General features: G+C 48.2%; 1 protein-coding gene across 3 annotated transcripts in view; it reads left to right on the top strand.

The window, feature by feature from the left end:
* The window catches only part of CES5A (carboxylesterase 5A), a 28,210-nt gene that overhangs the window by 3,643 nt on the left and 7,727 nt on the right, over positions 1–16,840 (top strand). For all 3 annotated transcript variants that reach the window (XM_059152090.1, XM_059152092.1, XM_059152091.1), the window contains 7 exons: positions 1,422–1,555; positions 4,006–4,159; positions 5,401–5,505; positions 7,232–7,336; positions 8,650–8,790; positions 11,509–11,577; positions 14,083–14,230. In XM_059152090.1, the coding sequence (XP_059008073.1) occupies positions 1,422–1,555; positions 4,006–4,159; positions 5,401–5,505; positions 7,232–7,336; positions 8,650–8,790; positions 11,509–11,577; positions 14,083–14,230 (856 nt within the window). The remainder of the gene's footprint in view (positions 1–1,421; positions 1,556–4,005; positions 4,160–5,400; positions 5,506–7,231; positions 7,337–8,649; positions 8,791–11,508; positions 11,578–14,082; positions 14,231–16,840) is intronic.

Here is a 16,840-nt window from a genome sequence, read left to right on the forward strand (position 1 = left end):
CTGATTGCTTCTTTGTTGGCAGTGGCTTGACTTGAACTTTGATTTTTAGTTTGTTTTGTTTTTCCCCTCTGTTGAGTATTTAATGGTCTGTAAACGTTTAGAAAGACAACTGCTTAAAAGGACCCTGATTTTCTGTTTGCTTGTTTGGGAAATCCTTTTTTATTTTTTTAAGATTTTATTTCTTTATTTGACAGAGAGACAGCAAGAAAAGGGAACACAAACAGGGGGAGAGGGAGAGGGAGAAGCAGGCTTCTTGCTGTGCAGGGATCCCTACACGGGGCTCCATCCCAGGACCCTGGGATCATGACAGGAGCCGAAGGCAGACGCTTAATGACTGAGCCACTCAGGCATTCCTGGGAAATGAAGGGCAGGGCACCTGGGTGGCATAGTCGGTGAAGCATTGGACTTTTGGTTTCTGCTCAGGTCGTGATCACAGGGTCATGAGATCGGGCCCTGTGCTCAGTGTGGAGTCTGCTTAAGATTCTCTCCATCTGCTCCCCTCCCTGCCAACCTGCACACACACTCACTCTCTCTCAAATAAATAAATAAATAAATAAATCTTTTTTAAAAAGAGAGAATGGAAAGGATTTATTAAGAAGTATATCAATCCCGGGGCCCCTGGGTGGCTCAGTGGGTAAAGCCTCTGCCTTCGGCTCAGGTCATGATCCCAGGGTGCTGGGATCAAGCCACACATCGGGCTCTCTGCTCCGCAGGGAGCCTGCTTCCCCCTTGCTCTCTGCCTACCTCTCTGCCTACTTGTGATCTCTGTCTGTCAAATAAATAAATAAAATCTTTTTTTTTTTTTTAAAGAAGTATATCAATCCCAATAGTACCATGTGAATGTTTTATGTTCCTTGGTCCGAATTTTTCTAATCAATAGAGGAAAGTTTTCATACTTCTCCTCCCTGTCATCTCTCCTTGCTTCTCTCCTTTCTGTAGGTAGGGGAAGGAGTTAAGTTAAAATAGCTTAAGTGGTTTGGCTCTCCTTCATGACTTACAATGATTTCCATCTTCCTGTGGGTCACAAGTTCAGTGATATTTAGTTAATGCTTTCTGGGCACTTGAAATTGTTCTAAGAACTTTAGATGCAGGATCTTGTTTAAATATCGTGATAACCCATCAGTGAGATACTTTCATTCTTCAGAGCTTACCTATGGCAAAAATGAGCCTCAGGGAGGTTAAGTAATCTTCCCAACATTACACAGCTCGTTGGTGGCAGAGCTGGGAATCCAACCCAGGTACTTTGGTGCCAGAACCCACAAGCTTGCCCCTGGGCCTTCTTCAAAAGACAAAGCCTCTGATGCTACTTAGAAAGGAAAGCTTTCTATTATATTTCCCTAAATAAAGAAAGTCCCAAAATGCATGGGGAGGGGATGTGAATGCCTGGCAGGTTGACTGCAGAGGTCTTGTCCCTTCCGCAGGTCATGGTGTGGCTCCCTGGGGGCGCCTTCGAGACTGGCTCAGCCTCCATCTTTGACGGGTCCGCCCTGGCTGCCTACGAGGACGTGCTAATTGTGACGACCCAGTACCGGCTAGGAATATTGGGTTTCTTCAAGTGAGTGTCCCCATGTGACCAACACCCTGGGTCCCCAAGGCACAGCTGTTTGACAGCCACAGGGGATTCAGTGCCCAGCCACCTAAGGAGGAATGAGCTTTCAGTGATGTTGAACAAATGCGAGCCAAAGGAGTTAGGTAACAGATAAACTGCTGTAATAGATAAACAGATAAACAGATAAACTGCTATAACAGATAAACCCCCAAGTCTTGGTGACTTCAAACCAAACCAAACCAAACCAAAATCTCTTTCTCATTCAAGTAAGGTCCAGCTGAGTGATCCTGACTGAAAACGGTCTTTCTATGTGGTCCATCAGGGACTGGGGTCCTTCCGTCTCATGCCTCTGCCCTCCTTTATGGCGCAGACCCTCTGCATTTGACCGGCAGATAGACAAACAGCTATCATGCAAGGGAGTTCTTTCTGGGTCAGCCTGGAGTTGGCGCTTGTCACTCTTGTTCATATATCATTGGCAGAGCTCAGCTCATGGCCTCACCCAACCGCCCTGGGAGGTGGAGGAGTGTAGACCCAACACGTGCCCTGGAATTTGAGGAGGCATGGTGGGTGAGCGGTTATAGGGCCTCACGTCGGCCTCCTCAGATACTCCCCTGGGAGGATCACTCCTTCCCTCTCCACAGTAATGGCCACCCTGCGTCAGACACTCACTGTGAGCCAGGCACAGTGCTGTGTACCAGCCATACATTGCTTCAGCTTGCCCCCAGAGTAATCCTATGGGAGAAGTATTGTCGTCATTCCCATCCTGCAGTTGAAAAGTGGAGGCACAGAGAGGTGAAGCAACTTCCCAGGGCTCACAGAGCAGAGCGTGACCACTTCTGTTATCCTGCTTAGAACACAGCAGACCCTAAGCCCTGGCCAGGGGGCAGTGAGAAAATACCAGCCAGCACTTCAGGGAAGGTGGCAGGGAGCCGAGTGTGATTCCACCCTTTGGGGACTCTCAGTGTTGTGGGGGAGATACCACAGGCACACAAATATCCATGCCACCAGGCAGGATGTGATTAAGGCCCCGAGAGTGCCAGGTGGGAGGGCGGTGCACACGGGAGGGATCTGTGAGGAATCAGGGCGGCATCACGAGAGAGGCGGCATTGGAATCGCACCTCCAAGACGAGGTTGGATTTGAGAGGAGAGGCTGGGGAAGAGTGTCCTTGGCAAAGGAGCCGCCCGAGCAAAAGCTGGGAAGTTGGAAGGAAGTGGACTTGCACAGTGGCCGGGAATGATATTTGCAAGCTGTGCTAGGGGCCCGTGGCCCTGGGCTGGGGCTCTGGGGCTGCCATGGGGGCAGGAAGGGCTGAGAGGACCCAGAGCGATTACACTGTCACCTACTCTGTACATGGGGATTCCTCTGGCACAAAGTGTTCCGAAAGTTGTTCCTAAGATATGGGTCCTGGTAGGCAGGTAGATAAGGATGTGGCAGGAGATGGGTGTGGAAAGGCCTCGAAGGCCAGGCCAACATGGGGCCTGAGGGATTCAGCCATGCCATTCTCAGAGCAGCCTATCAGGACGGTCACTCCAGAGCAAGCGGGGGCTGGGCAGGAGTCTGGTTGGGAGGCTACTGCACAGCTTTGAGGCCGGCTGTCGGGACAAAGTGGGGTGGTAGTTGAGTAACCAGAGTGATTGCAGGCACGTACACAGCGCTTACCGTAGGCCTGCACAGCCAGTCTTCATAACCACATGTGACACAGGCATCACAACTAGCCCTGTTTTAGGCCTGAGAACATTGACAGGAAGCAGGTTAAGTGACTTGCCCAAGGGCACCCAGATCTTAAGTGATCAGATTGTGAATCTGGATAAATGGAAATGGAAGAATGGGAACCCATATGAAAACCACAGTGGGTTGGAGGTGAAATCGGCAGGGCTTGGCTCCTGACCAGATGTGGGGCTGCCAGGAGAGAGAAGGCAGCGCTCATGGACCGGCGCAGGGAACCAGCAGGAGGAGCCATGAGGGGGCTGGAGAATGGAGGGGAGTAGAATGTGATCCCAGGTCTACTCACATATGGTGTGGACCACATGGATATTTTGATAGGTGTTTCGCTCTTATTACCATTATTATTCATGTAGTCATTTCCTGGAACCTCTGTGCCCAGGACATCTAGCTCCCTGGTGCAGACCAGCTCTCAGGAACGGGAACTTTCTGGAATCCGTGGGTTCAGGGGAGCCTATGAATACCCTCATATTGCACTTACGAGATTGTGCATTTTTCTGGGGTGTGTAGCTTTCATCGGATTGTCAAAAAAACCAAAAACAAAACCAAATCCCAACAGAGTGAGAAACAAGTATGGCTTTCCCTACTGCCCTGTGCCTGCAGCCTCCTACCCTTCTGCACCAGCCGGAGTGGCAATGCCCTGACATCCTCCCAGAGTTCCACCTCAAACTCTCTGGGCTTCAGGAAACAGACTGAGGTCCACTGAGTTTTCTCACCATGCCTCTTGCCCCAGCACAGGGGACCAGCATGCTCCAGGGAACTGGGCCTTCCTGGACCAGATGGCCGCCTTAACCTGGGTCCAGGAGAATATCGAGTTCTTCGGTGGGGACCCACGCTCTGTGACCCTCTTTGGCGAGTCAGCGGGAGCCATAAGTGTTTCCAGCCTTGTGAGTTCTTCTCTCTGCGGGGCTTGAACGAATGAACCTTGGTGTCTAATTACCAGGACAGATAATTACTCATTTAATAGAAAAATGTAGCTAAAACTAAAGCAACAAAGGATGCATATAACGTTTTATTTCAACTTCCAACATAAAGTGTGCATTTCTCTGCCAATGATTTGATACAGTGTTGTATCTTTTCAGGGTTGGTCTCTGGGTATAACCCCCTGCCCCCAGATTCATGCCCTCTACAGCTGCTTTAGCTTCTTTACAGCGATCATGAACTTGAGATGCCTGCATTGTAGTCTGAGTGTGGCGTATTCATGGAATCTCCCACTGACTCCCCACATAGCTTACACTCTTACCTTGTTCACACCAAATTAATCTGATGGCGCTATTTTTCAGCTACTTGCTTTCATCAAAGTTTCTTTCCCCAAAGATAATTTTGTTTTCTTTCTATACATGTACTTCATTGGTTCCCACGATATCTCATCGATTAGTTGATTATAGTAGCAAGTGTAACTTACAAAAGCAAATCTGGGAGCAAACACACTTTACCCTTGGCCAGAAACTGGTGGGAATAGAAACGTATGTGGTGCTAGAAAACAGCCCACTGGCTCCGAGTGGTCGGCCTCTCCTGGGCCTCAGCCAACAGGTTAATCACAGAAGGCAGTTAACATGGGAGTGGGTTAAGAGAGCTTCTGCTGTATAGAACTTGACAATATACAAGTTATTTTTCTATCTTCAAGATAACTCGATAAGGTGAATTAGAGTAAACCAACTTTTACATATATGCTAATAGCCTCCATTTCCTGAGTGTGTAGTATTTGACCAGGGATCGTGCAAAGCCTTCTATATTCGGTACTTCTGCTCTGCACAATTCTGTGAGATGGGCTCCATTTTTCCTCCCAGTTTTATAGGGAGTATACTGATACTCAGAAATACAGAAAGCAACTTGCCTGAGGTTCTCCAGCCGGGAAGTGAGGGAGTTAGGACTCACACCTGAATGTTTGACCTCAAAGCTCCTGAGGAGTCTGGGGCTCAGAGACGTTAAATGACTTGCCGGAACCTTTGTGACTCATCCTTGAATTCCCAAACCAGGGCTCCACCCCCCTCACCCCCCACCCTGTATATGTAGAGCTTTTAAAGGACTTCCTGGGAAGGTTTGTTTAAAGAAGGATGGGTGGTATATATGATGGATGGGGGGTCCCCTGCATAACTTGTCCTGATCTCCTGTGCTCTCTTTCCAGATTCTGTCCCCCATGGCCAATGGCTTATTCCACAGAGCCATCATGGAGAGTGGGGTGGCCATCATCCCTTTCCTGAGGGCCCCCGACGATGAGAGGAATGAAGATGTAGGTATCTTGTTAACACCTCTTTAGCTTCCTCTGCTTGGTCACAGGAGAACTTGGGCAGGTGTTGATAGACCGTGTGCTTGGCTGTCCTTACTGACCATGGTCAAAGACTCCAGGGCTGATCAAAGTGAACGTTACTGCTCTGTGGAAGACCTGGTTCAGGAAGTAGATCTCCATTGCAATACGGCTGGTGTGCACAAATGTGTGTGTGTGCATGCGTGCATGTATGTGAGTGTGTAGGTGAGAGTTCTTACATCTTATTCGTTGTTCTTTGTCTGGGATATATTACTCAGTCCCCTGTGTTGTATGCACCTCATCTCCCATAACTGCTCCATTCCACCTAGAGGACCATGTTAAGAAAGAGCCTGAAGCTGTTTCCAGTTCAGTGGAAAAGAACACTGTGAATGAAGCATGTTGCCTGGCATTGTGAGGGGACAGTGAGTCATATGCCCAAGGCTTCTGTCATCTGTCCTCTTGCTTTAGTGCTCTACCAGGCAGTGAGGACCTGGAGGCCAGGGTTGTATCTTTCATGTCCCAGTCTGGTAGGTGACTATCGGTGTTTGCCGAATGAATGAGTTAACTACTGAGCTGATTCCGTCGATGAACATTAGCACGGGGTTGTGGAGCCATCTCCTGGGGACTGTGCGTTTTAGTGGTACATCTGCTTAAACACCTTAGAGAAAAGAACAATATACGCCAGGAGCAGAGGCCTAGAGATAGAGTATTGTGAACGTGCTCCCAAAACACAGGACATACTGATTTGGGGAACACGATAAATCAGCTTTCAGTTTGTACACATCCTTTTTCATTTGGTGCGCGTCTACTGAGTGTCCCTTGTCTCCCCAGATCTATGGTAGGACCTGTGGGTTTATAAATGGAGACACGCCACACTGACTTGAGAAGACCATCATCTTTTTATGACAAGGAAAAGTCTGGATGGTGGTCCTTGAGCTCCTACAGTTGTAGGCAGGTTTTGTAGGTTTGTGCATTTTCCTAGGGAGAGGGTTTGTAGCTTTCATTGGCTTCTCAAAGCCTTTGTGACTCCCAGACACTGAGGGACCACCACTTTCAAGGGGTAAGCGCCCAATGACCGGGCAAGACAGTGTTTAGGAAAAGGCTAGGAAGAAAAGGTGGGAATCCTGGAAGTGATGGGAAATTAGCAGAGGAAGGAGTTCATGAAAGGACATCCCAGAGGAAGTGGGGATGAGTGGAATTGGTGAGAGACAGAAAAAGATGTTGGGGGGTTTTCCAGGCTGCGCTAGGGGTGAGGCTGAGCAGAGCTGACGGGCTGAGACTGAGCCGGAGTCATGTCTCAGGGTAGATAAGTCATGCTTGCAAAGCTGCTCCTCACTCTCGGGGCTCCTGAGTTGGGCTTCTGGGCTCGGGGGGGTGCCTCGTGCTAGTGGAGCCGACATCATAGCACTGGTGTTCCCGTGACCAGGAAGCTTGACTCTGTCCCTTGTAGCTACGGAGTGCCACACCCCCTCCCCCAGCTCCAGCAGTCGCTAAAGATGGCCAAGAGGGTCAGACAGGAGCATAAAGAGGTCCAGGGCCAGCCTGACCTCAGTGTGCCCATTCTGTTACACGTTCATGGGGGTGGAGTGGGGGTTGGGCAGGCTTCATATATGAAGGACCTGCCGGGGGTTGGATCAAGGACTCTTTTCAATTGTCATTTTCTTGGCGGCTTCCAGGGCTGTGCTCTGACCCAGTCCTTCTCTGGAAATAGTTGCAGGTGGTCGCACGCATCTGTGGCTCCAACGCGATGGACTCGGAGGCCTTGCTGCAGTGCCTGAGGGCAAAATCCCCCACGGAGCTGCTGGACATCAACAAGGTGGGGAGGGACAGGAGGCTCTAGGGGCACACAAATCCCATCACTCACTTACTTTGATTTGGGACTTTGGGAAGATGGAGGCTGGGATTCATAGTCATGGTGTAGAAACACAAGGTGGAATATCCAGAACCCTGATTGGTAATGAAGGAACCTGTGGGCCAGGGATGCTGTTGAGCCTGGAGAAAAGCCAGGAAAATATGAAGGTTGTCTCTAAGTCTCTGAGAAGAGGGACCACACCTGTTCCACGTGCTGCCAGAAGTTAACTCAATGCCAAGAGCAGGAGTTCTGTTAGGAAGCCATATTGGCTTGATAGAACCATGAATTTTCTAAAAACTCAGTGGTCTGCGCAAGGCCAGCTCCTAGAAAAGGTAGTGAGACACCCACCTCTGTAGGGATGCAAGCAGAAGCTAGATGACAGCTGACAAATTTCAATCACTGGGTGATTCATCAGAGCAAATGAACTTTTATGTCCCTTCCAAACTTGAGAGCTTCTGATGGCCCTTGGAAGAGCAAGGTCATTAACTTTTCAGATTCCAACATTTGTTGGGTAGTTATTTAGCATAGATGAAGGGTCTGCTGTGAGCTGTGCTGGAATGTGGGAGCTATTTGACCTTGACCTGATACTGTGTAAAAAGTCTTTTGTGTACTCGCTTCCATCCCCACTCCCAAACAGAGACCCCAAAACACCATGGACAGAGCCAGGTGTTACTTCCTGAGACCCAAGAAATATCCAGCCAGATGAAAGGCAAAGACACACCGACCCCCACCACTTCTCTGGCCACCTCCACCCGCACCCTTTGCCCACCCCCAGTCAACCACTCTGTCCATGGCATTTGGCCAGTGATTCACAAACTTCAGCATGCATCAAAATCACCTGGAGGCTTGTCAAAACAAGTTGGCTGGAATGCATCCCCAGAGTTTCATATGCAATAGGCCTGGGCTGGGCCCTGAGAATTTGTTTCTAATAAGTTCCCAGGTGATATGCTCCTACTGCTGCTGTGCAGGACCCACACTTTGAGATCAACTGTTGTAGGCTTTTGTGTTCTTTAGGTAGATACTATTTATTATCCTTATTTAGCAGATGAGGAATTCAAGGCGGGAAGCTGAGCCCCTTTGCCCAAGTAAGTGGCAGGGCTGGCCAGGCAGCACTCGGGCCTTGGGATGGGCCAAAGGTGGCTTAGTTTTCCTTTCATTTCCTTCCAAAATGCAATTTGACCACTTCTGGAGTGGGTTGGATCTGTTGGACTAGGGATTTGGGGACAGCGGGTTTTATGAACAGAAACAGATGCTGATTTTTCTCTTCCTTATTCCAGAAAACAAAGTCTTTCACTCGAGTGGTTGATGGTTTTTTCTTTCCTGATGAGCCTCTAGACCTACTGACTGAAAAAACATTTAATCCAATTCCTTCTGTCATCGGAGTCAATAACCACGAGTGTGGCTTCCTGCTGCCCAAGGTAACAATCCCAACTGTGCTCCCTATGGCTCCCTCAGCAGTGAGGCCGCTGTGTGCTTCCACGCTGAGTGCTCCTGTCCATGACGCCAAGCACTGTGAGGGAGAGCCCAGCGGCCAAGGACACAGAGATGCCCCTTCCCCACGCTGGCAGAGGGTAACTGAGGACTAGGAGCAGTCTTAGCCGATGTCTGCTCTGCTCCTCATAGAAGGCTTAGGGAGAAAGAAACAACTCTATAAAGAAGTAAGGGAGGAGGCTTTCTTCAAAACATTATAAATGATTGTTTCAAATTAGCATGGTTACTGCTTTGAAGATGAAATTCACGCAGGTTTGGAAAATCTCAGGCCTTTCCATTTTCACGTCCAGCCTTGGTTCTGGCATTTTAACTTCCAAGAGGGCTCTCGAGGTTTGTCCAAGTTGCAAAATTATGGAATCCCTCTAGTCATTCAACAAGTATGCACGGAATGTTTGCTACCTGCTCTGCACTCTTGCAAAAACCAAGCATTCGGTAGTAAACAAGTCCCCCGGCTCCAGCTTTCTGCAAGCTGCCATCTGACTGGGGAGAGCAGGTGGAATGCAATGTTGAATAGCTGGTTTCGGGAAGGGACAGGTGCTACAAAGGACACAAGCTGGTAGGAGAAGATCTTTAGGGAGGAGAAGGGGTAGAGAGGAAAGGCTTCTCTGGGAGGGATCGTTTGTGCTCAGGCTGAATGCTGAGAAGGAGCTGTACTTCCTTGACCCTGACATGTAAGAAGCCCTTCCTGATTTGAAATAAACTTTGCATCTGTCCTCAGAAGGGGAGGAATGCTCAAATTCATAATATCACCATAACTCAATTATAGAGACCAACCCCCTCCTTTTAAGCTGAGGGAGAGGAGATAATGAAATACAGAGGTTTGCCAAGGGCATGTTCTGCCATGATTAATTTGACCTATAGAGCAATGATTTTGGGTAAGTGGCAGTGGGGATCTTTCTCCTCATGTTGTGAATGAGGCAACTGAGTCACAGACTGTGGCTTAAGGAGGGCTCTTCAGTGCTTCTGGGTCTGCGCCAGAAAGAAGGCAGGTGCTCCTGATGACAGCCACCACCACTGGAACCACTGTGACCAGTTTCGAGTGCCTTCCATGTGCTAGGTTTATGCCATTGGCGCAACAGCTTGTGAATCAATGTGAAGCACTATTAGTCCTGTTTTCTGGTTAAAGAAACTTAGCCTCAGAAAGGGCGAAGTTCCTTTCCAGTCTCCCAGCTGGGGAGGAGACAGTGGTGTATAATTTTTTTCATGCACTTAGGCTCTGCCATTAAATGTTGGGTTCTCTGTTAACCTGCTCTGTGACCTCAAGTGAACTGCCCAACCTCTCTGAACCTTTATTCCTTTAACCTGTGAAATAGGGCTGATCTTACTACCTGTTTCACATGCACCCATCAAATAGCCTGGCATATAGCAAGTGCTCAATAAATGTTAGATATTGGAATTGTTCAAGCGGCACTATGGGATGTGGTGCTCAGGTCTGCGTAGCTCAGGAGCCTGGGTCAGGGCTGTTTGTTCAGGTGACCTTCCAGTTATATGGCCGTTGGTGACCATGGGTAGTCCTCCAAAAACAAATCTCAGCTTCTGAACATACAGAGAGGTTCTTAGTAGTTGAAATATACTTGCGGATAAATTGAATGACTCTGGGGGTTCCCACAGATGCCAGGAGACAGAGACGTTTAAATATTTACCCTGGCGATTTATTATCCCAAGATTTTCAGCAGAAAATGTCAAAGGGAAATTCATTTGACACGTGGAGAGTACTTGTACCCTCTCATGTGTTTAAGCTGTAGTACTAGCCAGGCAGGCGTCAGTTAGCAAATAATTACCCACAGCTTGTACTAGGCCCCATGCAGAGCCTGGGTTCTTAACCCCCACCCTTGCAGCCTTGCTGGCTGTCAGCGAAATGCTGGCTTCTCAGAGGCCCTGACTGCAAAGGTCTCGAGAAAGAGAATAGTAAGTCACTAGCTTCGAGATTTTCTGGCCTCTCTTCAGACTTGATGCCAGAACCAAGCTATAGCCTGTACCAGTTTGCCAGGGCCGCCAGAACAAAATACCACAGACCGGACGGTTTAAACAACAGAAACCTAGTTTCTCACAGTTCTGGAGGCTGGAAATCCAAGATCAAGGTGTCGGCAGGTCCAGTTTCTTCTGGGGAGTCCCTCCCTGGCTTGTCCATGGCGGCCTTCTGTCTGTGTCCCAGAATGATCTTCCCTCTGTGTACTCACATCCCCGGTGTCTCTCTTGTGTGTCAGAATTTGCTCTTCGCATGGCCACCAGTCAGATTGGATGAGGGCCCTGCTAATGTCCTCCCTCTCATTTAATCACTTCCCGACAAACCCTATCTCCACACGGTCACATTCTGAGGTAGTGGGGGTTAGGGCTTCAACATGGGAATTTGGTGGTAGGGGACATGTCAGCTCATAACCTTGTCTTTCCACAGAGCAGCCACTCAGGCCCCATAAGACCACAGGTGTGGCAGGGAATGGCTGCATTTTAGCAAATGTGGGAAGAAACATCATTGCTTCACCAACCTATGGAGGTTCTCCTACATGTCGCCCCCTGGGGGCTGAACAGATTCCTGCTCTCCCCAGCCTCTCTTCTAGAAGGCAGACACTTTGGCTCTCAGAGAGAACGCTTTCCCTTCAGGTGACCTGAGGTGCTCATGGAGGACGCCCTACTTCTCTCCACAGAAGGAATTTCCCGAGATCCTCGGGGGCTCCAACAAGTCTCTCGCCCTGCACTTGCTGCACACAGTCCTGGTAAGTGAGCTTGGACAACTGAGTTTTCAGAGTCATCTGTTTAACAAGCCTCCTTGGACCACACTTGGGACAAAGGTTTGGGGCTATAGACGTTCCCCATTCACTCATTCAGTGAATCTTTGCTAAGCAGAGTTCCACAGTCCCTTATTCAGTCTCCAAATCCAAGGAGCTTTGAAAACCAGCCCACAGGGCAGCCACAGCCGCCTCAGCCGGAAGGTGGCTGCTGTTCCTTATCATTCCCATTCACGTCATTTGTCCCCCTATTCACGTGCTTCTCTGCGGAGATGGTACTGTAGGGGTGGGGATGCCCCCCTCCAGAGCATGTCACATCATATGCAGCCTTGGTACTGAATTATCTAGATACAGTCCGAAAAGTTCTAAATTCTGAAACACACCCGGGACTAGGGACCTGTATTCTCTAGACACCAGCCGGGCACCGTATTAGGTTCCAGCCAGACCAAGGACCATTACTCAATCATCTACTCATGGACTCCCTGCACAGATATACCAGTATTAGGTCTTAGCCAACCGCTAGAGGTAGGGATGGATTCCTTTCTCTTCTTCCCTCCTTCTTGCCTTAAACATTTCTCCAACGTGAACCTGTGCCAGGTTCCTTTCCGTCATCTATTCATGGAATGGATGTTTGTTGAGAGCCCACATGCCCCAGAGCTTCCCCATGCCCTGAGAGCAGTGAGAAGCAGGCTCTCCCTTTCTGCTTACAGGATCTGCAGACCACGGGTGGCCGGAAGGAGGAGGCACTTCGGTACAGTGTCTTAACAAACCAGAGCAGAGGAATGTCCAATGCCCTCTGGTACCCGCAGAAGGGAGCAGGTAGCTCTCTTGGGGAGAAGGGCCTTGAAGAATGAGTTAGGTTTGTCCAGCTCCTGGAGCAATGGGCTGGGGAGCCGGAGGGCCCAGCATGTGCAGTTAGGAGCAGAGGAGTGTGGTGAGATCAGCTACTGGGGTTGGCTGCCATTCAAGAAGGAAGCTTCCAGCTTCTATATGCTCTGAAAGGAATGTGAAGCTCATCCCGGGGGCTGGGAGCAGAAGAGTGACGTGATTGATTCCCATTTTGGAAAGAGCCTTCTGGACACAGAGTGAGCCAGATTGGAGGCAGGGGATATCTCAGGCCTCAAGGCTCAGAGGGGATGTTTGATGAGTTTGGGCTGTCCAATGATGAGAATCAGGACTAAGGTTTGAGAGATACTTAAATTGCAAGTCAGACAGCGGGACCTTTCAGGCTGGATTGGAGATGACCTCATGGAGGATGGCCTCATTGATCTTGGCCTTAGAAAAGGGGAAAATTCAAGCAGAGGCTACTTCAAGAGGAGAAGGGATCTTGAGGCAGGTCCCAGGAAGGACGGGAGGGGCGTGCAGTGTGTCCTAGGTGGCAGAGCAAGAAATACTTTTCAAAGGTTTAAGTTATTCTCAGATGCAGAAGACAGAGCCTTGTTCTAGAATCCCAGTGGAGTGCAGGGTGACTGTCCCACTAGGGCTCGCCGAAGGCTCCACAGAGCACTGTACCCACCTTGGACAACTTGAGCTCATAGGGGTCTGCTGGTCATATGGTCCAAATCAGGGGCACTCACTTGCACCAGAGCCTGGAGTTGCTTTGGGTCTGATTAAAAACACGCAGCCTTCAGAGGACCCGCTGAGTGGTCTAAGCAGTGCTCCCTGGTGTGCTCTATACTGTCCCCAAATTCTAAAGAAATTTCTGCCTGGCTATGCCTGTTGTCATGTGGCGGGTGAGAGGGTGATGGTAGAGGTGCCATGACTTGTGCCAGCACTTCTCAGACCCCCAGGTCCCCAAGAACCTCACCAGTGTGGCAGACCCTGCATTTTTATGAAGTTTACTTTGCAACAGCTGACATTTTTGCTCGGGGCGAGTTGAGAGATGGAAGCCTGGGAGGCAGCCCGTGCTGAGTCAGGAAAGCACAGAAGGTCCTGTTCAGGGATTTAGCAGTGGGTCTCAGGGGGGACTGATGGAACTGAAGATAGGCTCTGTGCCAGCCAGCACCTTTCTTTCTTCAGATCTCATGTAATCCTCCAAACAACCCATTTTTTATGGATGAGGGAACTCCAACCAAAGACTAGTTCAAATCTAAGAGCAATGGACTGGAGGCAGCACTGTTTCCAGAAGCAGGGCCCCAGTAGTAGCTGCGAAGGCATACGCTTAGAAGAGTCCCACCCTTGGTTGCCAGGGATGGGTGTTTCTGAAACATCTCAGGGAAGTACTCTAATTAGGAGCATGCATTCCGGCTGCATATATAGACTTGTGGAAGAATAATGGTTGCACCAGTTTGGATAACCACTTACTCTCTCAAAGCCTCAGTTCCCTCATCTGTGAATGGGGCTAATTTTGATATTTGCACCATAGGGTCACTGTGTGGATTAGATGAAACATTGCACATAAAGACCCCAGAATCATTTCCACCCAAGCAAATGCTCATCGTGTTTGCTATTGTTGACCTGAGTCTCCTGTGACCATGATTTTTTTTTTTACAGCGCATCCCCAACCAGTATTTATACCTTGTGGCTGATCAATACTTCTCCAACAAGCACTCCCCAGCTGAGATACGAGATAGTTTTCTGGACTTGCTTGGAGATGTGTTCTTTGTGGTCCCTGGGCTGGTCACAGCTCGATATCACAGAGGTGAGTCTCTGAGTACCAACACCCCCCACCGTACAGCAGGGTCACAGTCCAGTAACGCCAGTGACTGCCAAGAGTCTTGTGGCCTGATAACTGGCCACCTGCTCTACCTTTTGTTCGCTCAGTGAGAGGGAGTTCCCAAGAATGCGTGGGATATAACTTTGCACTCTGACTTTTGCAATTCCCGTGCCTTTCAGTGTTCAGGGATGTTGGCCAGTTCTATTGTTTCTTCTCTTTCTCCTTCAGGACTGTGCAGAAAATTCTCATCTCCCCATGACTTGAGAGAACTCATTTCCCAGACTCCTTTCTGGGAGTCTTGTCTTCCCAAGCATTTTAGCTCTAAGGAGTAGTGGAACAATCAGAAAAAGAGTATTATTTGTGGGGATACAAACCTCGTCTCCCTCCCTCCCTGCCCTAATTCCTTCTCTCTCTCTCCTCCTTTCTCCCTCTCTCTCTTTTTCTTCCATTCCCCTTTTCCTCCTCTTTCCACAGTTTTTTTTTTCAAGCTTTTATTCTTTTTTAAAAAAATTTATTTATTTGACAGACAGAGATCACAAGTAGACAGAGAGGCAGGCAGAGGGGGGTGGAGTGGGGAAGCAGACTCCCTGCTGAGCAGAGAGCCCTATGTGGGGCTTGATCCCAGGACCGTGAGATCATGACCTGAGTCGAAGGCGGAGGCTTTAACCCAGTGAGCCACCCAGGTGCCCCATCCAGTTTTTTGTTTTGCTTTGTTTTGTTTTTAATCCAGAACCTACCATGTGCCTAAGAGTATCATCGGCCCTAGAGATACAGCAGTGAACCAAACAAAGACCCTGCCTACATGAAACTCAGATTCTAGCTGGGGAGACTGATAACAAAGAAGTAAAGATAGAATGTATATGTGTTAGGTGGTAATATAAGTAAGATAAACCGGGGTAGGGGATAGCAGTTTCAGGGAGCTCTGGGATTCTGTATCATAAAGTCTATGGAGGAGACAAGAGAATGAGGACCAAGAATTGACTCTTGAATTTGGGAACACAGGAGTCACTGGTGACCTTGATGGGAACTATTGTGATGAGATGATATATGTCAAAGTCTGGTTAAAATGGGATTCATGAGAAAAAAGCAAGCTGATCTTCAGAAAATAATCACAATCTCAAAATCTCAGCCAGTGGTTTTGAAAAAAAGGAATGAATTGATTTTAAAACTTTACATGGAAATGCAAGGATGGCTGAAACAGTGTTGAAAAAGAATGACAACGTTAGAGGGCTTACAAGTCATCTGATTTCAAGTACAATTTTCAAGATGCAGGAATTTAAAAAGTCTGGTATTGACTGAAGGATAGAGTAGAGAGAGTCCAGAAGATAATTAGCCCATTTTTGACAGAGGTGCTGAGATAATTTAGTGGAAAAAGAAAATTCCATTCAACAAACAGAGCTGGAATAACTGGATATTTATGTAGAAAAAGTAAACCTCAACCCGCTACCTCACACTATATACAAAAATCAGTGTGAATTGAGTTGTAGATCCAAATGTAAAATCTAAAATTGCACTGAAGAAAAATTAATACATATTTTTTTGCTCATCAAAAAACACTGTTAACAATGTTAGCAAAAATGGTGGAGGAGGGAATTCCAAAAATCTGTTCCACCCCAAAAGCAGTGAATAAACTGGTAAGTACTGTCAGAATCAATTTGATCAGAACCTGGAAACATATCAAGGGTTTATCGCAAGCAAGTGAACATTTAATTAAGATAAGGTCTCAGTGAGAGAGTATGGCATTTCAACTTACTCTGCCCCATTTCTTGATACCAGTTAGGCAGTGGCCTTAAAGACAGCAGCCCACATTTATAGAATAGGTTTCTAGTACTGGAAGGAGAAAAAAGGATCTCACACTCAAAGAATTGTGTTTTGGTTTTTTTTTTTTTTTTTTTTTTTTCTTTGATCTATCTGGTGGCTCCCTAAACAACTAAGCTCAAAGGGTTTGCTTTCATTTCACCTAATCCAGAACTCTCTCAGGCATTAGGCACCTACCTGGAGGGCATTTCCCACCAACATTTAAAAGTAAATGCATTTGCTGGGGCACCTGGGTGGCTCAGTTGGTTAAGCGTCCAACTCTTGATTGCAGCTCAGGTTCTGATCTCTGGGGGGTGAGATCAAGCCCTGTGTCAGGTTCTGCACTAGGCATGAAGCCTGCTTAAGATTCTCTCTCCCTCTCCCTCTGTCTCTCCCCACCCACACTCACATGTGCACATGTGTGCATGCTCTCTCTGAAAAATGAAAATAAATAAATGTATTTGCTGCTGCCCCCAAACACAAGGGATAACAGTTGGAATAAATAATAGACAATACTTAGGGAGGAAAAGCTGGGCAATAGAATGTTCTGGGAATAAAGGCTTGAGGAGCTCCCTCATAGCCCTGGGAATTTAGAAGGCTTTGTGTTTGTCTAGAGTGGGCAACATGCTTAGAAAAGACCTGAGATGGCCCTAAGCTGTTATATCTGGCTGACCTGAAGGCTCTTCTCATACAGAAACTGGAAGCTAAATAAGAATTGTAGACTGTCTGGCTGAGTGTTGAGGGTGTGCTCTGACACACACATAATGCCTGTCTTCAAAGATTGGGAGATTTTGTCTG

The sequence above is a fragment of the Mustela lutreola genome, chromosome 16 (assembly GCF_030435805.1).
Source record: "Mustela lutreola isolate mMusLut2 chromosome 16, mMusLut2.pri, whole genome shotgun sequence".
Classification (NCBI taxonomy): domain Eukaryota; kingdom Metazoa; phylum Chordata; class Mammalia; order Carnivora; family Mustelidae; genus Mustela; species Mustela lutreola.